The 27,758-nt window shown below is 23.1% G+C and overlaps 2 protein-coding genes and 1 long non-coding RNA gene across 4 annotated transcripts; all 3 read right to left on the bottom strand.

The window, feature by feature from the left end:
* Positions 1-1,079: 1,079 nt before the first annotated feature.
* On the bottom strand, positions 1,080-3,261 carry LOC128954345 (GATA zinc finger domain-containing protein 12-like). Its single transcript, XM_054299920.1, has 7 exons — positions 3,219-3,261; positions 3,004-3,074; positions 2,748-2,855; positions 1,903-2,556; positions 1,660-1,791; positions 1,494-1,555; positions 1,080-1,287 (listed from the first exon to the last, which is right to left on the bottom strand). Exons 3-7 carry the CDS (start codon positions 2,754-2,756, stop codon positions 1,080-1,082), a joined length of 1,065 nt encoding a protein of 354 aa, XP_054155895.1. The 5' UTR covers positions 2,757-2,855; positions 3,004-3,074; positions 3,219-3,261.
* Positions 3,262-4,141: 880 nt separating this feature from the next.
* On the bottom strand, positions 4,142-6,088 carry LOC128954268 (uncharacterized). The gene is made up of 6 exons (XR_008484482.1): positions 6,037-6,088; positions 5,760-5,848; positions 5,604-5,634; positions 5,352-5,440; positions 5,157-5,232; positions 4,142-4,219 (listed from the first exon to the last, which is right to left on the bottom strand). It is a non-coding gene; the product is annotated as an uncharacterized LOC128954268 (long non-coding RNA).
* A 4,148-nt stretch (positions 6,089-10,236) lies between these two features.
* On the bottom strand, positions 10,237-26,790 carry LOC128954234 (nuclear hormone receptor HR96-like). Of its 2 annotated transcripts, XM_054299810.1 has the most exons (11): positions 26,752-26,790; positions 26,433-26,552; positions 26,260-26,330; positions 26,058-26,165; positions 24,729-25,532; positions 24,476-24,628; positions 12,690-12,797; positions 11,590-12,384; positions 11,122-11,247; positions 10,957-11,018; positions 10,237-10,490 (listed from the first exon to the last, which is right to left on the bottom strand). In XM_054299810.1, exons 2-11 carry the CDS (start codon positions 26,500-26,502, stop codon positions 10,286-10,288), a joined length of 2,502 nt encoding a protein of 833 aa, XP_054155785.1. In that variant the 5' UTR covers positions 26,503-26,552; positions 26,752-26,790; the 3' UTR covers positions 10,237-10,285. The 2 variants fall into 2 exon arrangements, with proteins under 2 accessions (XP_054155785.1, XP_054155786.1); XM_054299811.1 differs by lacking the exons at positions 26,433-26,552; positions 26,752-26,790 and having other exon boundaries at positions 26,243-26,293.
* Positions 26,791-27,758: the final 968 nt, after the last annotated feature.

Genomic DNA, 27,758 nt, shown 5'->3' with positions numbered 1-27,758 from the left:
AATCAGTCGATTATACCCCGGGATAAAAGTCCGTACGATAATCACGAAAGGTTTATCAATAATATGGGCTTAGACTGGGAATCGGATCCACTGATCATTGATTTGGTATTAAAATTAAATTAATATTTATTTTTAAAGGAAATACATAAATTTAATTTTAGTTTTATGGATTATTGTTAACTTTTTTTTTAAAAAAAAATTATATTAAAGTTAACAATAATAATACTATTGAATGCCAATCGACCGCTGGCAGATAAGTAGATAATTTTGAATTTTAACAATTATATTAGTAATTTATATTTTTTATTTAATTTTTTTGTTTGTTTGGATAAATACTATAATAAGACAACAACAGCTAACATATATCTATCTATTGAAACGTTATCTATCGATGAAATATAAGTCCCAATTGCTATCCGATGCTAAAGTCAATCGACTTTTATCTAATTTATGTGAACTTAATATAATTAGCCATAAAATATCACTTGCTTTACATACATTAGATGTCCAATTATTTCCGCCATTAGTTAGGGAAATACTATTTGATCGTTAATTGTAATTATTATTATTAATAATTTTTAATATTAATTGAAATTTAATTTTATTAATTAATTGATTCATACATTTGAATATGGTTTGTATAAATATAATAATAATAATAATAAAATATTTAATTCTATGTAATAAATTTTTTAAAAATAATATAAATTATTATGTATTTTGTTTATTACTAATTTAATAATATATTTATAGATAGTATAAAAGTTTAATTATAATTTTTTAAATAATTATTTTATAAACATATTTATTGTATATAATTAAAAAAATAAACATTATAATATATTTAATTAGTATATAATATATATATATATATAAATTTAATTATCGATTTATTGGATTCACTTTAAATTTTTATTATTATTATATTTTTAAATTTGTTTTTTTTAATTAATACAATAATAAGTAAATGTATATATGTTTTGAATATATAATTTGTAAATTCAAATTTGATTTTTTTTTTTAAATAATAATCATTATATACATTATATGTTGAAATTTTTTTTATTAATTGTTTTTTTTTAGTTTCGTTGACTAATCTCCCGAAGCAATGGTAGGACCAGTCGGGGATCGCCTTCCAGCCAATTGAGTGCAACTTTTTCATCGACAGTATGCAAGTGATGCAAACTATTCAATAGACGTACAAACTGTATGTTTGCCTCCCTTTCCGTACGGCATCTGATGTATAGATATCGTTGCAATAAAAACATGTATATCTGTTGCTGAAGTCTATATATATTCAATATATGATATTAAATGATATATAAATGTTTAAAAATATCTATAATATAGTATATACAGTAATTTACACATACACATACACATACACATACACATACACATACACATACACATACACATACACATACACATACACATACACATACACATACACATACACATACACATACACATACACATACACATACACATACATGATATACTCCCGGTGCTTAAGCTCAGGTCTATTGGCGTCAAACAATAGTATAGCTGTTAACTAATACATTAAATTTTTAAAAAAAATCATAAAATAATACTTTATATTTATGTATATAATAAACTAAATTTTTTAAAATTGTTATTCAATACCCACTCACTTACCAGATCAATGATAACCATATCCCTGTGCCATACCGGTGCTATCATATGATAAAATTGCCAAAAATTTTCATAATAATTGCGTTTACATTGTCTTAATTGATGAATATATATCATAGACACTGTATCGCTATCCTATTATTATTATTATTAGAAAATACAGATACAATACAATCAATAAATATTAATACTATTGAATGGATACTTAAAAAAATATAAAAAAAAATAAATAAAAATAAAACTAACTGTCCTCACAGTCCAGTACTCTGTTTGGGTATCAATATTGGGTACAATCCTTAGGGTCAGTATCTCAATGGCCGAGTACTTAATCAGCGATAGCTTATCCGATTCGCTTAGTCTACTAAACGGTTGCAATTGTTTAGTCATTTTTACAATCTGTTTGATATCGTAATCGCATTTCAGGGACATTACACGTAACATGTCGTCAAATTGGCTAACATATCGACAGTTGGTTGTTGTTGTTGTTGTTGTCGGTGACGGTGATGGCGGGACTGACCTATTATTGTCGTCCAGTATTTTGGATGCATCGAGTAGTTCCCGAAGTCGACTGATTTCCCGATCATTAAAATCTAGTTTACTTAAGGATGACATTTGTATTGTCCGATGAAATGGTATTATCATATAATCGCATACAATAACCATTGTATTGTTATTATCGGTATTATTATTATTATTATTATTATTTTTAGGTATGTCCTCAATATTATTATTATTATTATTATTAGTAGTAGTAGTAGTAGTAGTAGTAGTTGTTGTTGTTGTTGTTGTCGTGATCTCAGCTATTAGTGACAACTCTTGGATCAGTCGTTGTCTTTGTCTTTGATTTTCCAGAATCTTATTCTTCCGGACTATTCGTTCATTTTCCGTAAGAATTAATTCCTTACGTATTATATAATAATAATAATAATAATAATAAATAAATAAATAATAAAATAAAAATATAATTTCTATATATTTGTATATATATTCTTAATTATTTTTTTTATTAATAAGTATTTATGTTTTTTTTATTAGTAATGAAATTATTTATAATTATTTAAGAGATTTTTAAAAATAAAATAAAAACATACGGTTCTCATACCGGAAGCCAAACACCGATTTAGTCGACATTTTTTACATGACTTACGATTGGCTATACATATCGGTGGACACGACTGTCCTCTAAAACATTTCAACAACTATTAAATTAAACAAACAAAAAATAATAATAGATTTATTTTAGTAAATTAATTACTATTACTAGTAATAGTAGTAGTAGTATAACTAAAAATATTTAATTAAAATTAATTAATTTTATTGAACAAAAAAAATCAAAACAATAATTACATTAAATTTGTGGGCATTTCTACGGAAAAATGCTTTACAAGACTCACATGTTATGGCATTGAAATTAAATCCTAGAAATTAATTAAATAATAAATTTTTAAAAAAATAAATAATAATTAACTATAATTATTATTAGTTATTTGAAAAAAAATATTATTATTAATAATAATAAAAGTAAAAAATAATTTTTTTTTTTTAAAACAAAAAGTTTTTACCACTGGCTCTATCACTACAAACAATACATAATTTGTTTTTAAACATTTTGTTGTTGTTGTTGTTGTTGAACAACAAAATAATAAAAAATTATTAATAAAATTATTGAAAAAAACTAATAATTACAACATTTTTTGAAAAAAATAAAATAAAAATAATAGTTACAAATTGTGAATTGTATTTTATTAATTTAATATTAAATTGTTATATATATATATATATTAATAACCAAAAATATTATTTGAAATTTTAAATGTACTAAACATTGGTAGGATTTAAAACATAATATATATATATATTTATATGTATTTATTGATATATTTATTATCTTATTTAATAAATTGATTAAAATTAAATGCATGAAACTATTGAGAGTACATTGAGTACATTAAGTACATTAAAAATAATATAAAGTATTAATAATTGTGTACTAAATTAGTACTTAAAATATATTAATTAATAAACAAAATAATAATATTTAATATTTTTGTAAAATACTAGATATTTTTTTTTGTAAAAATGTAAAGCTAAAATAATATATAAATATACTGTTTATTAAATTTTTATTTAATATAAATTTTTTTACAATTTATCAACAAAATTAATATATAAATATATTTTTTTATAAAAAAAATTATGACAAAAACTTATTTAAACAAAAAATAAAAACATTTATTGATTTAATTGAAATAATAAAAAAAATTATAAATACATTTGTATTAGTATTACATGTACTGTATCTTATGTTTTAAAAAAACAATAATTAATTAGATATTTAGATATAGATTACTATCAAAACACAAAACAAACAATTAAATTAAATTAATTTTTTTTGGAGGTGGGGTTAAAAAATATTATGTTTTATAAGCCCCCACTCACCCCCACCCGGGGGGTAAATTAAATAAATTATATAATATATTTCCACTATTAATTGACGGCGAATTTCCATTAGCTATACCATTACCATTTAATATACCATTGATATTAATACCAGTATTTATTACTTGGGTATAAATTTAAAAAAAAAACAAAACAATTAAATGATTATTTTAAAAAATTATAAAAACTATATAATAATTTATTTATTTTTAAAAAATCAATAAATAAAAATGTTGATTAAAAATAAACAAACAAATATTAAACTTAATTAAAATTATTATTTATATAATAAATTAATTTGCTGTATATAATTATTGTTATTAAATTAGTGTACCATTTATCTATTTATTACTATTATTATTACTATTACTATTACTATTACTATTACTATTACTATTACTATTACTATTACTATTACTATTACTATTACTATTACTATTACTATTACTATTACTATTACTATTACTATTACTATTACTATTACTATTACTATTACTATTACTATTACTATTACTATTACTATTACTATTACTATTACTATTACTATTACTATTACTATTACTATTACTATTACTATTACTATTACTATTACTATTACTATTACTATTACTATTACTATTACTATTACTATTACTATTACTATTACTATTACTATTACTATTACTATTACTATTACTATTACTATTACTATTACTATTACTATTACTATTACTATTACTATTACTATTACTATTACTATTACTATTACTATTACTATTACTATTACTATTACTATTACTATTACTATTACTATTACTATTACTATTACTATTACTATTACTATTACTATTACTATTACTATTACTATTACTATTACTATTACTATTACTATTACTATTACTATTACTATTACTATTACTATTACTATTACTATTACTATTACTATTACTATTACTATTACTATTACTATTACTATTACTATTACTATTACTATTACTATTACTATTACTATTACTATTACTATTACTATTACTATTACTATTACTATTACTATTACTATTATAATCAATATATTTGTCTACCTCCATGTCCTTTATGTCCTCCATAACCTCCATAACCTCTATAACCTCCATGTATACCATTTTTATGATTATTAATCTAATAGTTAAAATTAAATTGAGATTATTAATTATTATAATAAAATATTATAGTAAAATAATAATGCATTAGTTATTTAGATAAATTTATTTTAATTATATATATAATTAATTATATACTATATTTCCACTATTAATTGATTGTGAATTTCCATTAGCTATACCATTACCATTTAATATACCATTGATATTAATACCAGTATTTATTACTTGGATATAAATTTTTAAACAAAAAAAATAATAAATATATAATAAATTAATTTGCTGTATATAATTATTTTAAAAAAGTTTTTTAATAGTTAATTTGTATCCCCTTTACCTATTATTATTATTATTATTATTATTATTATTATAATCAATATATTTGCCTACCTCCATGTCCTCCATATACATGATTATTAATCTAATAGTTAAAATTAAATTGAGACTATTAATTAATATTACTAATATATATATATATATAAGTAAAATAATAATGCATTAGTTATCTAGTTAAATTTATTAATTAATAAATAATTAATTATATACTTTGTTTTCACTATTAATTGACGGTGAATTTCCATTAGCTATACCATTACTATTTAATATACCATTGATATTAATACCAACATTTAGTACTTGATGATGATGATAATAATAATAATAATAAATGATCCAGGCATAATAATAAAAAAAATATATAAATTTACAAAAATTAACAAATTATATCATAATTTTTAAATATGTATGACTAAATTAAATAAAATAGTTGTTTTTATAGTTAATTATTATTATTATTATTATTAGCTCCAGCATAATAGCCTACCTCCATGTCCAACCTGTCCTCCCTGTCCTCCATTGTATTGTTGTCCAGCAGCAACTAAATGATTCAGGTAAATTTCAAGGTAGATTAGGGGGTTTAGATCATATGGGRGGGTTGGGTYATTTARCTTACCTCCATGTCTACCATCATCACCATTATTATTTATACTATTATTATTATTATTATTATTACCTTGTATATTATTAGCACGATTAGTAATATTATAACAATTGACATCAATTAATATAATAAATAATAATATAATCAAAAAAATGTTAATTAAAAAATTTAATTTCAATTTCATTTTGTTTGTTTGTAAAAAAATCCTATTAAAAAAATAGTATAACTAAATAAATTTTAATATTTGGTTATTATTATTATTATTATTATTGCTGCTGCTATTATTAACTCAAAATAAAAAATTTATATTAGATTTTTTTTAATTATCAATAAATAAATTAAAATATAATTATTATATGAAATTAAAAAAATAATAATTATAATGACACCTAAATAGTATTTAAATTTTCTTATTTTGAGTTTTTAAATATATATATATATATATATATATATATATATATAGTAAGACAAATAATTTAAAATTTAATTATATATTATTTATATAATTACAATAATATATTGTACATGAAAATTACATATAAATAAATAATTATCAATCAAAATTGTCAATGAAAATTAATAAATATTATATTAATTAATATTACCATAATATATATATATATATATATATATATATATATATATATATATACAGTATAGTTATCTAAAAATATTTATTGGTCACTCTATACTACATAATATACATTACAGTGTGTAAACTATTTCTATTAATACCATTTTAATTACAGTATTAATACCATTAATATATACAGTATATGTATATATATATAAATTTAACATATTTGTTTTTTTTTTAAATTTAATAATTTTATATTTGATTTTATCAGGTAATTTACTAAAACTGATATTATTATATGACAGTATATATATAATTGTTTTTAAACATAAAATACAAAAATATAGATAATGTTTTTAAAAAAAAAAATAATATAAAAACAGTTTTACAAATTATTTTGAATTAAATTTAATCTATTATTATTATTATTATTATTATTATTAAAAAATTTATAACATATTTCTAATTAATTGTATAATAAAAAAATTGTTATTTAAACTATACAAACACTACAAAAAATAAAAATTTTTATTTTAAATATATAAATACTTATATAACTGTTTTAAAATATTTCTATTTTAATTAGCATTTTAATCATATATATATATTGTATATATAAAGTTAAGTCATATAATATGTACTACTTTTATAATAATGATTTTTTAAATTGATTTTTGTTTGTATTTTAAAATTAATTAATTAATAATTATTATTTGTTTTAATTGATTGATTGATTTATCGGCTGATATTTTCGGCTACAAATTTCGTTCATCAATGGCAACCCGTCTCTCGGGATCGGCATCTAAGAGATTGCCGGCAATCATATCATTCATTAGCTCCAAGTCTACCAAACAGTTTAATAATCGCAATAATTTTTGATGAAAATCCGATGTCCGGTATTTTAGGCGCAAATATTTTGCCAATAAATGTATATATATAGGTAGCGATAGTATCTATTTTTTTTGAGAGGAAAATTAATTATTGTTTTTTTTAAATACTAATTTTTATTTAAAAAATATATATCAATAGTTATCATTACTTTATAGCTTCTCTATGTGATAGCTCAGGGCGTTTTGCATTAAACAGTATGATTGCTGTTAGCTATTATATATATATTTACATAAGTAAATCAATAAATAAAATAAAATATTTATTTTTTATTATATAAAATAATAGATTATATATATATATATATATATATAATTATATATAAATTAAATACCAAATCAATAACAGTTTTATCTCTATCCCAGTCTATAGATATTTTTTGTAAAAATATTTTATGATAATTATAAGTATTTTTCTTATATTTGCGCAATAAATCAATATTAAATAATACAGAATTTTCAATATCCTAATAAAACAAACAAACAAAAAATAAATTTTAATATAAATATATATATATATATATATATATTAATTAATAATTAGTTAGAAAAAATATTATTGTTTAATATTACTGTAATATATATGCAAAAAATAATTACCAAAATTAGTGTCCAATATTCATGAGAAAAGTTATAATTGATAACTGATCGTAAAAAACATATTTCAATTGATCCGTATTTAATCAACAAAATCTGGTCGCTATCGCATAACTGGCCAAACGTTGATAACATAGGGTGTCCATCATCATCATCATCATCATCATCATCATCACCACCACCACCACCACTGCCACCTAATTGTTGGACCAATTGTTTGACCATCTGTTCCAAGTATATGGCAAACAAACGGCTGACAACTGTACCCGTAATTGCATTAGTGGTAAACCTATTGATAATATCTATTTGATAGTCGGATGTAATCATTGATTGTTGTCGTTGTTGTTGTTGTCGACTGATATTTAAGACATTTGTTAGTTCATTGAGTCGATAGACTTCTCTATCATTGAACCAACAGTTGTTTTCCGACATTATCTGGTTGTCCATCGATTTTATGATAAACTGTATGTCCATTAGATTACTATAGGCGGCTGTCCTATCGGACAGTACTTGATAATTGTTATAATTATTATTATCTATTGTATTATCTGATAATAAAACTCTAGTATCGGTAGTAGTATTAGTAGTAGTAATTGTATAACTGTTCAAAACTACCGGTTCTTTGTTAATCAATGGTTGAGCACTGGTATCAAGTTTTTGTCGCCTACTGTTTTCCTGTATTAGACAATATCTAAACTTTTTCTGATCATCGCTGAGTATATACTCCTATAATAATAATAATAATGAAAATAAATTAATTAAAAAAATAAAAATATTTTTGTTTATCTTAATTAACAAAACTTTTTTTCATTCCGACGGCAAAACATTTTTTTAGTCGACATTTCTTACAAAACTTTCTACGTTTGACATCAATAGTACAGTTGTCGTCAAAATTGCATTTAAATGTCTTAATATTTAAAAAAAATTTAAAAAATTTATATCAATCTATATATATATATATAAATAAAAACCTTATATAAGTTGGCATTCCTTCTGAATATTGTTTTACATGAAACACATGAAACGACATTAAAATTTTTACCTAAAAAATGATTAAAAAATAATTTTTAAAAAATAATAAATTAATAAAATTATTTTTTTGTCCGATAAATACCGATAGCTTTGTCGCCACAAACTAAACAATTTAATAAATTTATATTATTATTATTATTATTATTATTGACATTCATTATGTTATTATTATTTTTATATTATATACACAATATATATATATATATATATATATATATATACTGTATATACTGTACGTTAAGTTTTTTATTTTATTATTTAAAATTATTTTTTTTTAATTTTAGTTTTAACTTTATTAAATTAATATATTAAACTTCCATGTTTATTTTAAAAAAAATATTTATCTATCTATTTGATTATACTGTATAATAATAATTGATAGCAATTAGGTGATTATATATACAGTATATATATATACACACACAAAACAGTGTAAACAGTATAATAATGATATACAATAGTTATTGATAATAAATTAAAAAATTTTGGTTAATTAATTAATAACAAATTAAATTATATTAAAATATAATAACAAAAAAAATATATATATGATGTTTACATTATATATATATATACAGTATATATACTGGTATATAATATATATAAACCTAATTAATAAATATCGTAATTAATTTATTAAATAAATTGTAAAAAAATAATTAATTACATGTATGTTTTTTTATAATATAAATAAAAAAAATTCTGTAAACAAAAGTTGTCCATTTTTAATATAATTAATTTACTTAAAATTAATTAATTAATTAATTAAACATTTATTTAATCATATGTTTAATAAACAAACAAAATAAAAAAAAATGTTTTTTTAAATTGTTATAAATTTATTTTTTAAAAATTATTTAATAATACATTTATAATATATATATTTATATTATTTAATTTTTTCTTTTAATTATAATTTTATTTTATATTTTATTTTAATTGTTTTATTAATTTAATTAGGTATGTCCTAATCAACAAAACCAAACCTCCTCCCTATCCTCTGACCCCACCCCCCACCTCCTATCAGGTGGACCCGAGATCATAGCCGATCGCATATCTCTTTCATCAATGGTAACCGAGTCATATCCATTTGGGAACAGTTGATGACAATTATTTCATCCAATATGTTTAGATCAGTCAAATGATTCAATAATCTCAAGAATTTAGATTTAGATTCACTATCCGATCGATACCTCAACAGTAGATATCGTTGAAGTAAATACATGTATGTCTGCTGTTCCAGTCTATAGGAGTAGGAGAAGCATAGAGAGAGAGAGAGAGAGAGAGAGAGAGAGAGAGAGAGAGAGAGAGAGAGAGAGAGAGAGAGAGAGAGAGAGAGAGAGAGAGAGAGAGAGAGAGAGACAGATAGAGAGACAGATAGAGAGACAGATAGAGATAGAGAGAGACAGAGAGAGAGACAGAGAGAGAGACAGAAAGAGAGAGAGAGAGGATGGATAGAGAAACAGATAGAGAGACAGATAGATAGACAGATAGATAGACAGATAGATAGACAGATAGAGATAGAGATAGAGATAGAGATAGAGATAGAGATAGAGATAGAGATAGAGATAGAGATAGAGATAGAGATAGAGATAGAGATAGAGAGAGAGACAGAGAGAGAGAGACAGAGAGAGACAGATAGAGAGACAGATAGAGAGACAGATAGAGGACGGATAGTTAGATATGATAATCAAAATGTCTATGACTTACTTGATTAGCTCCTTGTCCTTGAGTTTTGGTCGCTCCGGATTAAACAATAGTATAGCTGTTAACTAGAAATTGATTGATTTATTGGGGAAATCAGTTTTTTTTGTTTAAAAAAATGGACAACAATATACTGTATAAGACATCTACTTTATATGATATATGACATACCAGATCAATGATAACTGGATCCGAATCCCATTCCGTTCCCATATTGTCTAAAAATCTTTTATGATTTGTATATGTATTACCCGATTTAAGCAGCTCTAGCTTAACCAGATGCGATAGATGGTCATCCTATATATATATATATTGGAATTAAACAGTTATGGTTTAAGTGGGCAGTTAGGATGGGACAGTTAGGATGGGACAGTTAGGATGGGATAGTTAGGATGGGACAGTTAGGATGGGACAGTTAGGATGGGACAGTTAGCAGGGAGAGTTAGCAGGGGACAGTTAGGATAGACAGTTAGAATGGACAGTTAGTAGGGATAGTTAGGATGCACAGTTATGATGGACAGTTAGTAGGGATAGTTAGGAATAAACAGTTATGATGGACAGTTAGTAGGACTAGTTAGGATGAACAGTTAGCAGGAACAGTTAGGAAGGGACAGTTAGTATGGGACAGTTAGCACTAACCGTAATTATATCCCAGTACTGGCGTTCAAAATTAAACTTCAAAACCATACGATTGATGATTATCTCAAGTGAGGCATATTTTATCAAAACTATTTGATCCGATTCGCAAACCGATTGAAATGCATTGAAATGTTTGGACATTTTAACCAAATCCCGGATTTCGGTTTCGCTACTCAAATGCAAAACACTCGACGCTTCCAAATAGCTTTTGGCCATCAATTGGCCGTCGATTTGGTCGCCGGGCGGCCGCCGATGGGTTAGGAAACCGATTGCATGAAACAATTCCGTCAGTTTCTGGCCTTCAGTTTCGGTCAATTGATTGCTATAGTCCTGGATTGGTCTCAGTATTGGCTGAACAGTGGTCTCCAAACGATCCACTCGTTTGTAGACCGATTGGCATACATGAGTGGTATGATTGTCGGTAATATAGGACTCGATTCGACCGATTTCGGCATTAATTGCTTCCGTATCGTATGTATTGTCTATTAGTTCGTCGATAAAATCCAGCGAATGATCGCAACTGTTGTTGTTGTTGTTGTTGTTGTTGTTGTCGTTTAACGGCTGAGTTGTTGTCATCGGCGACGATGACAGTGGTGTTGTTGATGATGTTGATGACGATGAAGAAGATATAGTCATCAGTGGACAACAGTTGCGATGGTTAGCCGCCGCCGACGCCGCCGATTGCCAGACCATATGTAGGCCACGACTTTCGTCTTTGTTCTGTTGTCTTCGCAATCGGTTTTCATCAATGATTGCCCGTCTCATCCGTTTTTGTTCTTCATTGTAGATGAATGTCTAGCAAATTAAGACATCAATTAATTTATATTAAAAATTATTATCATTATTATTATTATTATTATTATTATTATTATTTAGTTATTAGTATTTAATTAATATTTAATTAGTATTTAGTTAGTATTTAATTAATATTTAGTTAGTATTTAATTAGTATTTAGTTAGTATTTAGTTATTATATATTTATTATTTAGTTATTATTTAATTAGTAATTAGTTATTATTTAGTTTTTATTTAGTTATTATTATTTAATTAATATTTAGTTAGTATTTAGTTATTATTATTAATATTTATTTTTTAGTTACACTTTTCATTCCGACGTCAAAGCATTTGTCGAGTCGACACTTCTTGCAAAAGGTCCGATTGTGGACATCGATGGCACAGTTGCCGCCCAAATAGCATTTGAATTGATCCTTGAAATTGAAATTTTGTTTTTTGTTTATAATTAATTAATTAAATTTTAATTATATTAATATTAATAATAGTATAAATTATTATTATTAAAAATAAATAATTAATTAAATTTTAATTATATTAATATTAATAATAGTATAATAATTATTATTATTAAAAATAAATAATTAATTAAATTTTAATTATATTAATATTAATAATAGTATAAATTATTATTATTAAAAATAAATAATTAATTAAATTTTAATTATATTAATATTAATAATAGTATAATAATTATTATTATTAAAAATAAATAATTAATTAAATTTTAATTATATTAATATTAATAATAGTATAATAATTATTATTATTAAAAATAAATAATAATAATAATTAATAATAATAATAATAATAATTAATAATAATAATAATAATAATAATAATTAATAATTAATAATTAATAATTAATAATTAATAATTAATAATTAATAATTAATAATTAATAATTAATAATTAATAATTAATAATTAATAATTAATAATTAATAATTAATAATTAATAATAATTAATAATTAATAATTAATAATTAATAATTAATAATAATTAATAATAATAATAATAATAATAATAATAATAATAATAATAATAATAATAATAATAATAATTAATAATTAATAATTAATAATAATAATTACTCGACTTTTAAGTGCATTTCGACGAAAAAATGATTTACAAGACTCACAGCTCATGGCATCAAAATGAAAGCCTTTATTAGTTTTTTTTTTAAATAATAATAATTATTATTAGTTATAGATTTTGTTAATTTTTGAAATTATAAATTTTTATTAATTATAAATTTTTTTTATTTGGATTACCTGTCGCTTTATCGCCACATATCCAACAAATTTTAATTTGTTTAGTATTATTATTAATATTATTATTATGATGTTTATGACTATTTGGCATTTTTACATTTTATATTAATAGTAATATTAATAGTAGTAGTAGTAGTAGTAGTAGTAGTAGTAACAAGGTAAATAACCAAATATATTAATAGTAATTTTAACAATAAAATTTAACAAAAAATAATTATTAATTTATTAGTAATAAATTACTTAAATATATGTACAGTATATATATATATATATATATAATTAATAAAATTGTTGTTATTATCATATATTTATTTGTTTGTTTGTTTTTTTTTTTGAAACAATAACACTAATTAAAAAAACAATTTTTTACATTTATTAATTATTCTCAAAATTATCAATATAATATTTTTCAAAAATAATAAATGTGTCTAGTTAAATTTTTTAAAAAAAAATTATACACTAAATTTTAACTACTAAACACTTTTAATTCACTAATATAATATACAGTAGTAATCAAATGTTTTAAAGTTATTTATTTAGTTATTTATTTGCTTAGTATTTGTCACAAGATTTTAGTATTATTTATTTAATTTATGTACTAATTGTTATTATTGTTATTAATAATAATAATTTTATATAAAAAATTAATAATAAGTGTTTCCCTATTTATATATACGATATATACTGTTGTATTGTTGTATAAGTGGTGAGCACTGGTAGTAATTATATAATATTATGTAACAACTTGTAATATACCCTCTCTCTCTCTCTCTCTCTCTCTCGCACACACATACACATACACACACACACACATATACATACACATACATACACATACATACACATACATACACATACACACACATACATACACATACATACACATACATACACATACATACACATACATACACATACACACACATACACACACATATACATACACATACATACACATACATACACATACATACACATACATACACATACACACACATACATACACATACATACACATACATACACATACATACACATACATACACATACACACACATACATACACATACACACACATACATACACATACACACACATACATACACATACATACACATACATACATATACATACACATACACACACATACATACACATACACACACATACACACACATATACATACACATACATACACATACATACACATACATACACATACACACACATACATACACATACATACACATACATACACATACATACACATACATACACATACACACACATACATACACATACACACACATACATACACATACACACACATACATACACATACATACACATACATACACATACATACACATACACACACATACATACACATACATACACATACATACACATACACACACATACATACACATACACACACATACATACACATACATACACATACATACATATACATACATATACATACACATACATACACACACATACATATACATACACACACATACATACACATACATACACATACATACACATACATACACATACATACATATACATACATATACATACACATACATACACATACATACACACACATACATACACATACACACACATACATACATACACTATATAACAGTATCAAACAAATATATAATGATTGACTATATACCCGGTCTATTAGCACTTAAACTTTGATACTTCAAACCACTTGTTTCAACAGCAAAATATTTAATTGCAGTTTTTTTATATTACTGTTTATACTGTATTAAATAATACATAACATGATATATACATATACTGTATTATGTAATGTAATAAATATAAGTAGCAATCAATTTTTAATCATATATACTGTAATGTACTTAATTAGACAGCAATTATTATTAAACAATTTTGTGTCGTACAGTACTATACTATACAATCACTGTCTTTGTGTGTGTATGTGTGTGTGTATGTGTGTGTATGTGTGTGTATGTGTATGTATGTGTATGTATGTGTGTGTGTRTGTGTGTGTGTGTGTGTATGTGTGTGTATGTGTGTGTATGTGTGTGTATGTGTGTGTGTATGTGTGTGTAAGTGTGTGTATGTGTGTGTATGTGTGTGTATGTGTGTGTGTATGTGTATGTATGTGTGTGTATGTGTGTGTATGTGTGTGTATGTGTGTGTATGTGTGTGTATGTGTGTGTATGTGTGTGTATGTGTGTGTATGTGTGTGTATGTGTGTGTATGTGTGTGTATGTGTGTGTGTATGTGTGTGTATGTGTGTGTATGTGTGTGTATGTGTGTGTATGTGTGTGTATGTGTGTGTATGTGTGTGTATGTGTGTGTGTGTTATGTTATCTTAATTTTTGCTGTTAAATACATACATTTATTGGTTATATGATTAGATAGAGAAACACATAGCGAGAGAGAGAGAGAGAGAGAGAGAGAGAGAGAGACTTGTGTTATATAAAATTGTCAAAAAAAATATTTCATTTAAAACAAATCGTTAATTTATTTATTTTTTTTAAATGAAAAACTATGTGTTAATTGCTTTATCAATAATTAATTTTTTTAATAAAACTCATGATTTTGTTGTTGTTGATATCCATATATATAAAAAAAACTATACATTTTTGTGGCACTTAATTATACACACTGTACTAAAGTAATGATAATAACAATAATAATAATAATACTAAAATTTTTATTAGTATCATATACTGTACTTTAAGTATGTTTAGTACACTAATATAGTAATCTAATATAATGTAATTATTAATTAATTTATTATATATTAAATTATAATCTACTTCATAAATACCAACAAAAAAAATTTTGAAATTTTTTGTAATTATCATTATAATTATTTTTTTTAATTAAAGATATCTAAATATATAGAAATAAAATACAATTAATTATTTTTTTGTTTTAATAATAATAATAATAATAATATTTTATATGAAATATTAGGTTAGCAACAAATATAAACAATATGTATATATATATAATATAATGTATTGAATATAAAAATAATAATAATTTACATATACAGTATGTTAATAACGTTAATGTATTAGAAAATTATTTAATATCAATTAAAATAAATAAAAAAATATATAACATAGTAAAAAACTATTTAAAATAAAAAATAAATTTTTTAATAAAAAATAAATAGTTTAAATTAATAATCTAAAAAAAATATTTATACATTAATTATCGTTTAATTATTTATAAATCATATATATATAAATTTATATTACTTGTATTGTATTGAATAATATAACTTATAATTTATTTTTGTTTGTTTGTTGTTGTTTTATAGCAATAAAAAAATCCTAAATTAGAAAAAAATATTAATATTATTTTTAAAAAAATAAATATATAATTGTTTTTTATACTTATTATTTATTAATTAATATTATTACCTTAAGTTAAACAGTTTTGTAAACTATTTTTTGTTTGCTGTTGAATAGTTAATTTTATATTATTATTATTATTATTATTATTATTATTATTATTATTATTATTATTATTATTATTATTATTATTATTATTATTATTATTATTATTATTATTATTATTATTATTATTATTATTATTATTATTATTATTATTATTATTATTATTATTATTATTATTATTATTATTATTATTATTATTATTATTATTATTATTATTATTATTATTATTATTATTATTATTATTATTATTATTATTATTATTATTATTATTATTATTATTATTATTATTATTATTATTATTATTATTATTATTATTATTATTATTATTATTATTATTATTATTATTATTATTATTATTTTTGTATATCACGGTTGTTCCGGTGTGATCACAGTTGTGTCGGCCACTTTTGGTGGCAGAGACACGACTGGTTAGACTCAACTCAAGTCTAGTACTTTTCTGACTGTTCTACAACTCTGAAGTATCACTGCTTTTTGCATTTCATAGATCTTAGTTTTTCTGATTTCCAGTGATTCCAAACTTAGGGCCAGATTTTTCGGTATTACGGCCATTGATGACAGGATTATAGGTATGATTTCAACTTTCTTAATGCGCCACATCTTATTGATCTCATAGGCCAAGTCTGTATATTTTCGGCGTTTCTCACTATGCGTGTCCTGTAGTTTGTGTGTTAGTGGGACCGCTATGTCTATTATGTATGCCTTATCTTGATGTTTGTCTACTAGTACTATATCTGGGCGGTTGTGGGCCACAGTCTTATCTGTTCTTATTTCTTTATCCCAGTAGAGCTTGGCTCTGTTGCTTTCCATTACACTTTGTGGCTCGTATCTATAGTATGGTAATGGTTCTTTGATTAGTCCGAATCTTATTGCCAATTCCTGATGTATGATTTTGGCTACTTGGTTGTGACGGCTTAGGTACTCGGTGTTTGTGAGTACTTTACACCCGTTTAGTATATGTTCTATTGTTTCGGACTCCATATGACACATCCTGCACTTGTCTGTTGGTATATTTAGCTTTTGGATGTATTTCTGATGGTTTCGTGTCGGAATCACTCGATCTTGTATTGCCATCATGAACCCCTCTGTCTCTCCATGAAGACCGGCGTACTTCAACCATTTTGTAGACATTTCTTCGTCTACGTGTGTTTGGTTGAGTTCTGCTCTGTATCTACCGTGGAGTTCTTTTGAGGCCCATGTGTTAATCCTTTCTTTTTCATTTTGTATTTCTATTTGATGTTCATTATTGCTGAGATTTAGAGGTGTGTAGTTGTAATCAAGTGTTGATGTTATTTTGTGGAGCTCTGAGACATTGCATTTTTGTTGATGGTATTTTCTCAGCACTTCTCGCTGTTTGGCTTCAAGGCTTACAATGTTTAGTAACCCTCTACCCCCATGCTTTCTACTAACACACAGTCGTGCTACAGAACTTCTAGGGTGGTGTAGTCCAAACATTGTAAGTTGTCGCCTTATATGTCTTTCAATGGTCTCAAGTTCTGTTTTACTCCATTTTATTATTCCGAACGAGTATGTCAGTACAGGTATAGCCCAAGTGTTTATGGCTTTGAATTTGTTGTTTGAGTTTAGTTGAGATTTTAGTATTTTTATTATTCTTTGGTTTAATGTTTTCTTTATTTCTTCTTTAACTTCTGTCATTTTAGATTTATGCATTTGCTTAATTCCTAAATACTTATATATATCTCCATTTTCTAGTGCCTTTATATATCCGTTATCAGTTTCGTATTGATTTCTTTCAGAATAGACTCCTTTTTTCAGTTTCATTATAGCACATTTATCTAATCCGAATTCCATATTTATATCATTGGAGAAAGTTTCTGTTGTTTTTAGCATTGCATTTAAATCAGATTCTTTTTCGGCGTATAGTTTTAAGTCGTCCATATATAGTAGATGTGTTAGATTATATTTTGTATCACTTGATTTTAGATTTACGCCTTTTAGCTTTTTAAGTAGTGATGACAGTGGGTTTATAGCTAAGCAGAACCACAGAGGACTGAGTGAATCTCCTTGAAATATTCCTCTATTTATTTTGATTTCTGTACTTATTTTTGTTCCATTATTTGTATTGACACACAATTTAGTATTCCATTTTTTCATCATATTTTCTAATGTGTTTATCAGTGTGTTGTCAATTTTATATAGTTTTAACACTCTTAATAACCATTTATGAGGGACTGAATCGAATGCTTTCTTATAGTCTATGTATGCCATTTCAAGATTTCTATGTTTTTGACGAGCTCTTATTGTTATGATATTGTCTATTGTTAATTGCTCTTTACAACCCATTGAGTGTTTTATACAGCCTTTTTGTTCTTCAGCTATTATGTTGTTGTTACTTAAATGATTATATATTTTTGTTGATATTATGGATGTTAGGATTTTATACATTGTTGTTAGGCAAGTGATTGGTCTATATTTGCTGGGATCTGATGTATTTTCTGTTTTTGGGAGTAGATATGTTATTCCGGAAGTGAGGAAGTCATCGGTTTGTCCTGTTTGTATTATTTTATTCATTGCTATTGCCATTGGTTGATGAACTGTTGTAAAGTGTTTATACCAGAAGTTTTGTATTTTGTCTTGTCCTGGGCTTTTCCAGTTGTGGGATTTATTGAGGGCTTCGGTTAAGTCATCTTTAATTATATTTACTGAAGTCATATGTGGTATTTTTTTATTTTCATCTTCAATATCATTTATCCAATTAGATTCTTTATATTCCTTTGGGTTACTCCAGATTTCTTTCCAGTAGTTTTCTATTTCATCTATTTGTGGTGTATTGTTATTATTGCTTGAATTTATTTTATTTTGATTTCTATAGAACATTTTTTCGTTATTATAGAACATTGTATTTTGTTTTCGTCTTTCGCTTTGTATTTTATATCTTCTAATTCTTTGTGATAGTGCTTGAACTGTTTGTTTTAATGTGTCGTTGTAATTTCGGATTATGGATTCAAATTCAGGTTTTCCAGGTTTTGTCTGTAATGATCGGTATATATCTTTTAATGATTGGTTAAGTCTTTTTGATTTGATTCCATTTAACACTTGCGTTATTCTTCCAATTATTTTTCTTTTCCCTTCTATCCGTGTATCTATTCGCTTTTGCCATTTAGGTATTACATTTTCTTGATTTGGTTTTGTTGTAGACATGTGTTCTATTTTGTAGCCTAAGAGTCTCGATACTGCTACTGCTGCACAATACGTTATTGTATTAATTGCGCTCAACGACATATTTTCTTCGATGTAATCTTTAAGTATATCATTTATCGTTATTATAGTAGATCTTGTTTTAATGCCACTTCTTATTTTTGGTAATTTAGGTCTGAATTCTATTTCAAAGTCTTTATATTGTTCTAAAGATGTTTTTAGTTCATTTTCTGCTGTTATTCTTTTTATTTCATCATTTGTATTGTTTATGTTATCTGTTGTTGTAGGTGTCTCTTCTATTTCTGGCACTACTTCTACTGTGGTATTTAATTCAGTTGTTTCATTTAATGATAGTTCATGTGCCACTTGTTGTTTGATTTCTTGTAATTCAATCGGGGATATTTTATTATTCTTTGCTAAGAATCGCCGTTGGTCTGCAATTCTTTGTTCCGTTACATTTAGTTCTGGATATTTTTGTTTGAATGCTAAGTATATTTGGTTTCTGTAATCAGTCATATTTGTTTCGAGTCGAGTTGATCTGTAGTATTCGCGCATTATCAAGGTATTCATCTCATGTGTCCATCTCATGCGCTTTTGCGATTTGTCAACCAAATTGGTCAGTTGTTGCTGAGAACCAGCTTGAACTGAAACATTTTGGAGGTTAGTCTGATTTTGTTGACTAGTCTGCGGTCGCATTACATCACAGCTTTGCCCGCATAGCACATCACTGCGTGGGATATGATGCATACTTAACGAACAGCAGTCAATGCCTACCTGCTGAACGCGGGATTTATTTGAGAGGGTACCTCCCGAACACCCCCCGTTATTCCTACGACTACGTGTAATCATATTTATATATTTTGTGGCCTTTTTACGGGGTCCCGGTCCCTAGAGAAAGCTCAACACTAACATGTGTCTATTGCCACCCATTTCTCACCACTAACATGTGTTTGTTGAAATAGGATTTTTATTTTTATTTTTTTGAAACAAAAGTGGCCATTGCGTGTGAGGACGAGTAACTACTCGAAGGGTGAAGGGACATCCTTGCGGACGTCCCTTCGGGGTGGGGGCACCTTTTTACAGGCACCCCCGGGTGGGAGCACCCTTGCGGGTACCCCCAGGTGGGCACCGATACCGAAGTACCGATACCCGGGTCGGGCAGAAACTCGTCCTCACTTAGCACCCCGCTTTCCCCATACTACTTAAGTTGGCCGTCCTAAACAGCGTTGGTTGGGCAGGGACGGGAAGCACAGTTAAAACAATTTTTTTTTTCTCAGAAAAATTGCTTTCCACATCAGGGCTCGAACTCACGATCTTACTCTCCATTACTCTACTAGCCCTACACACTAACCACTACACCACTGTGCCTCTCTTATTATTATTATTATTATTATTATTATTATTATTATTATTATTATTATTATTATTATTATTATTATTATTATTATTATTATTATTATTATTATTATTATTATTATTATTATTATTATTATTATTATTATTATTATTATTATTATTATTATTATTATTATTATTATTATTATTATTATTATTATTATTATTATTATTATTATTATTATTATTATTATTATTATTATTATTATTATTATTATTATTATTATTATTATTATTATTATTATTATTATTATTATTATTATTATTATTATTATTATTATTATTATTATTATTATTATTATTATTATTATTATTATTATTATTATTATTATTATTATTATTATTATTATTATTATTATTATTATTATTATTATTATTATTATTATTATTATTATTATTATTATTATTATTATTATTATTATTATTATTATTATTATTATTATTATTATTATTATTATTATTATTATTATTATTATTATTATTATTATTATTATTATTATTATTATTATTATTATTATTATTATTATTATTATTATTATTATTATTATTATTATTATTATTATTATTATTATTATTATTATTATTATTATTATTATTATTATTATTATTATTATTATTATTATTATTATTATTATTATTATTATTATTATTATTATTATTATTATTATTATTATTATTATTATTATTATTATTATTATTATTATTATTATTATTATTATTATTATTATTATTATTATTATTATTATTATTATTATTATTATTATTATTATTATTATTATTATTATTATTATTATTATTATTATTATTATTATTATTATTATTATTATTATTATTATTATTATTATTATTATTATTATTATTATTATTATTATTATTATTATTATTATTATTATTATTATTATTATTATTATTATTATTATTATTATTATTATTATTATTATTATTATTATTATTATTATTATTATTATTATTATTATTATTATTATTATTATTATTATTATTATTATTATTATTATTATTATTATTATTATTATTATTATTATTATTATTATTATTATTATTATTATTATTATTATTATTATTATTATTATTATTATTATTATTATTATTATTATTATTATTATTATTATTATTATTATTATTATTATTATTATTATTATTATTATTATTATTATTATTATTATTATTATTATTATTATTATTATTATTATTATTATTATTATTATTATTATTATTATTATTATTATTATTATTATTATTATTATTATTATTATTATTATTATTATTATTATTATTATTATTATTATTATTATTATTATTATTATTATTATTATTATTATTATTATTATTATTATTATTATTATTATTATTATTATTATTATTATTATTATTATTATTATTATTATTATTATTATTATTATTATTATTATTATTATTATTATTATTATTATTATTATTATTATTATTATTATTATTATTATTATTATTATTATTATTATTATTATTATTATTATTATTATTATTATTATTATTATTATTATTATTATTATTATTATTATTATTATTATTATTATTATTATTATTATTATTATTATTATTATTATTATTATTATTATTATTATTATTATTATTATTATTATTATTATACTTAGTTATTTTATTAAAATTTATATAGTATTTATTATATATATATAGTATTATATATTAATTTATATATATTATTTTTTAAATATAAATAACTTTAAATATATTAATATTTATTAATTTATTGATATAAAAAATAATACAAAATCCTAATAATAATAATAATAATAATAATAAATTTTAGAAAATAGTTTGTATTTTTTTTGCAAAGTGATTATAAATTATACAAATAATACATGAATCTAATCGATCAATCATTAAATTATATATTATTATTATTATGATTATATTTATTAGTTAATATTAAAATTAACAATTATTATTACAATTAACGATCAAATAATATTTCACGAACTAATGGCGGAAATAATTGGATATCAAATCTATAAATATGTTTATAAAATAATTATTAAAAAACTTATAATTAAGTCTTTATACTATTATATTATTAAATTAGTAATAAACAAAATACATAATAACATAATAATTTATATTTAAAAAAAAAAATCTTTTTTTTAACACTTAGAAATTAATATTTTATTATTATTATATTTATAAACGCCATAATCAAATGCATGAATGATCATCAATTGATAAAATTAAAATTAAATTAATATTAAAAATCAATAATTTTTAGTAAAATTAACGATCAAATAGTATTTCCCTAACTAATGGCGGAAATAATTGGATATCAAATCTATGCGAAGCCACTGATATTTTATCGTTAATTATATTAAGTTCACATAAATTAGATAAAAGTCGTTTGACTTTAGCATCGGATAGCAATTGTGACTTATATTTCATCGATAGATAACGTTTCAATAGATAGATATATGTTAGCTGTTGTTGTCTAATATAGTTTATATCAACAAAAAAAATAAATAAAATAGAAATTACTAATCAATTTGTTAAAAAAAAATCAAAAATTAGTATAAAAATATTTTTTTTATATAATACTTAATCAATTGTTTATGTTGTAGTTGCGGTCGATTGGCATTCAATAGTATTATTATTGTTAACTACAGTATATACAGTATATAAATATTTTCAATACAAAAAAAGACAAAATTACTATTATATAAGAAAAGTTTAGTTTAAACAAAAGTTTTTATAAATTAAATTAAATTTATTAAATACCAGATCAACGATCAGTGGATCCGATTCCCAGTCTAAGCCCATATTATTGATAAACTTTTCGTGATTATCGTACGGACTTTTATCCCGGGGTATAATCGACTGATTTTTCATTACACTCAGATATATGATATATAAGCCACCATTGATAGTGTCCTATAAATAGACAAAAAAATAAATATTTAAAAAAAAACATAAATATAAAATAGCAACATAAAAATATTAAAGTAAAGTAGCATTATTAAGCAAAAATTACATTATCATCAATACATTGTGTCCAATATTGACCCTGGTAGTTAAATGATTGAATATTTCTGAGCACATGTATCTCGAATAGTGAATACTTTAACAAAATTAATTGATCCGATTCTGTGATTAAACTGCTATTAGTTTTATTATTAGTAAAACATTGTAAACGTTTGGCCATTTTAATGATATTAGGCATTGTTTTGTTCAGATTAGCCATCAATAGTCGAAATGCTTGCATAAAATTGTCGACAACATTGATATTGTAATGATTAGGTACGGCATCAGCAGCAGTAGCTCCGGTATCAACAAAAATACTGGACTTTTCCTGTTGTTGTATTAGTTTCATGGCATCCAACAGTTCAGTCAACTTATTGGCCTCGAGTTCGTTAAACTGATTGCTATAATCGGTAATGGGTTTCATAATAGTTGTAGTCGTAGACTGATTGGTGGCGACGATCCCTGTGCTCAGTGATGATGAGGACGAGTGGCCGACAATCGATGAATTGATGCCATCATCGACAGCAACAGAAGTGGCGGCGGCGGCAACGGCCGACACATCTGTCGACAATAATAACAACTCATTGTGTTGTCCACTGTTTGTCTGTTCACTGACGACATCAACAACTCTGTCATCTGATGAACAATAACTGGAAGAACTGGTGATTGTATATTCTGGACAACAATCACTTGTTTCAGTCGGTTGTGACCAACAATTAGAGACATCGAAAGAGATGTCATTTTTCTGTTGTCTTTTATTTTTCTCAATAATTTGTTTTCGCAATTGTTTTTGTTGTTCACTAAAGAATAAGTTCTGTTTGAAAGAGAGAGAGAGAGAGAGAGACAGACAGAGAGACAGAGAGACAGAGAGAGAGAGAGAGAGAGAGAGAGAGAGAGAGAGAGAGAGAGACAGAGAGACAGAGAGAGAGAGAGAGAGAGAGAGAGAGAGAGAGAGAGAGAGAGAGACAGAGAGAGAGAGACAGAGAGACAGAGAGAGAGAGAGAGAGACAGAGAGAGACAGACAGAGAGACAGAGAGACAGAGAGACAGAGAGACAGAGAGACAGAGAGACAGAGAGACAGAGAGACAGAGAGACAGAGAGACAGAGAGACAGAGAGACAGAGAGACAGAGAGACAGAGAGACAGAGAGACAGAGAGACAGAGAGACAGAGAGACAGAGAGACAGAGAGACAGAGAGACAGAGAGACAGAGAGACAGAGAGACAGAGAGACAGAGAGACAGAGAAAAAATGTTTAAAAATTTATTATTTTAGTAAATAATTGGTTTAATTAGTCAATTAAGAAAAATAGTTATATTTATTCGTTAAAAATATTTCATACAGTTTTCATACCGACTGAAAAACACCGGTCGAGTCGGCATTTCTTGCATTTGATCCGATTGTCAACAGTTATCATACAATTGCCGCCCGAATAGCATTTGTATCGATCCTATGATTAAAATTAATTATTTAAAATAAAAAAAACATAATATTTTATATATAATAAATTAAAATATTAATAATAACTAATAATTTCCAATAACTTTATATTTTAATGCATTTCTCCTGAAAAATGATTTACACGACTCGCAAGTTATGGCATTGAAATGATAGCCTAATTGTTTGTAGAAATATATAATATAAAAATATTAATTTAATTTTTATTTTATTAATAAAAAATAAATTATTATTAATTTTCAAAAATAATATTATTCACCATTTGATTTGTCGCCACAAATGAGACATATTTTGTTGTTAATGTTGTTGTTTAAGTAATTGGCGTCCATTTGAATAATTTATTTAATTAATTAATTAATTATTATTATTATTTGATTAACTATTATATGAATTACAAAAAAAAAATTTATGAATATTATATAAATTTTAATTATTTAAATAGAAATTAACGAAAAATTAAATATATATAATATATATATAATATATATAAATAATAATTAATTATAAAAATAATTGTTTAAATGTTAAACTAAACTAACATATAATAATAATAATAATAATAATAATAATAATATGACCTTGATTGATATTAGATTAGATTATTAGTCTAATGTAAATAATAATAATTATTATTAATTAATTAATTTATAATAAAAAACATAAATTACAACAGTTATAAAATAAATTATTAATAAATATTTTATATAGTATTAGATTTGATGTATTATAAAATGTTATTTAATTGATGATTGAAAAAAAATGTTTTTATAAAAATATTACATAGATGTATAGATATAAATATATATTTAATTAATTCAAAAACATTTTTAAAATTTGTTAAAATAAAAGGTTAAGTATTTTATTTTTAATAAAATATTAACATTAAATTGCCTATTTACCAGTGTTGGCAGAGACAAAGTGTATGTATAATACAAAGCGTATTATACAGTATAATACAATGTAAATTACATGACAATTTTGGATTACAAAAATTTTTTAGCGCCACCTAGTAACAAAAATACTAAGATTTACAAACAAACACATGTTTTGTAATAATAATTATCTTTTTATTAAAAAAAAAATTGAAATTAACTATTCAATTTAATTCTGGTATTGAAATATATTAATAAAATAATTAATATTAATTTTTAGTAGTTTTAGAAAACAACGATTCTAATAACGATATTGAAATTATGCAATAAAAATAATTTTAATAAAAAAATAAATATTTTATCATTGTTAATTTAATTTTTCTATAATTGTAAAATACATCCAGTACATTGTATTTTACTGTATTTACAAAGAAAAAATTGAAAACCTTGTATTTTTCCAACCCTGCTATTTACAGTTTATACAGTATATAAATTATATATAATAATAATAATATTGACAAAGAGAGAGAGAAAGAGAGTGAGAGAGAGAGAGAGAGAGWGAGAGAGAGAGAGAGAGAGAGAGAGAGAGAGAGAGAGAGAGAGTATTTAAAGCATATTAATTAATAACTGTTATATACAATTGTATTATATGTAAATATAGGCATTCAATAGTATTAATATTGTTAATTATGGTATATATTATGGTATATATA

Source organism: Oppia nitens, unplaced genomic scaffold (genome assembly GCF_028296485.1).
Source record: "Oppia nitens isolate AA-2021 unplaced genomic scaffold, nextdenovo-longstitch-racon4-pilon3 scaffold26_pilon_pilon_pilon, whole genome shotgun sequence".
NCBI lineage: Eukaryota > Metazoa > Arthropoda > Arachnida > Sarcoptiformes > Oppiidae > Oppia > Oppia nitens.
The sequence above is the reverse complement of the archived record's forward strand: the minus strand, read 5'-3'. Positions and strand labels throughout refer to the sequence as shown.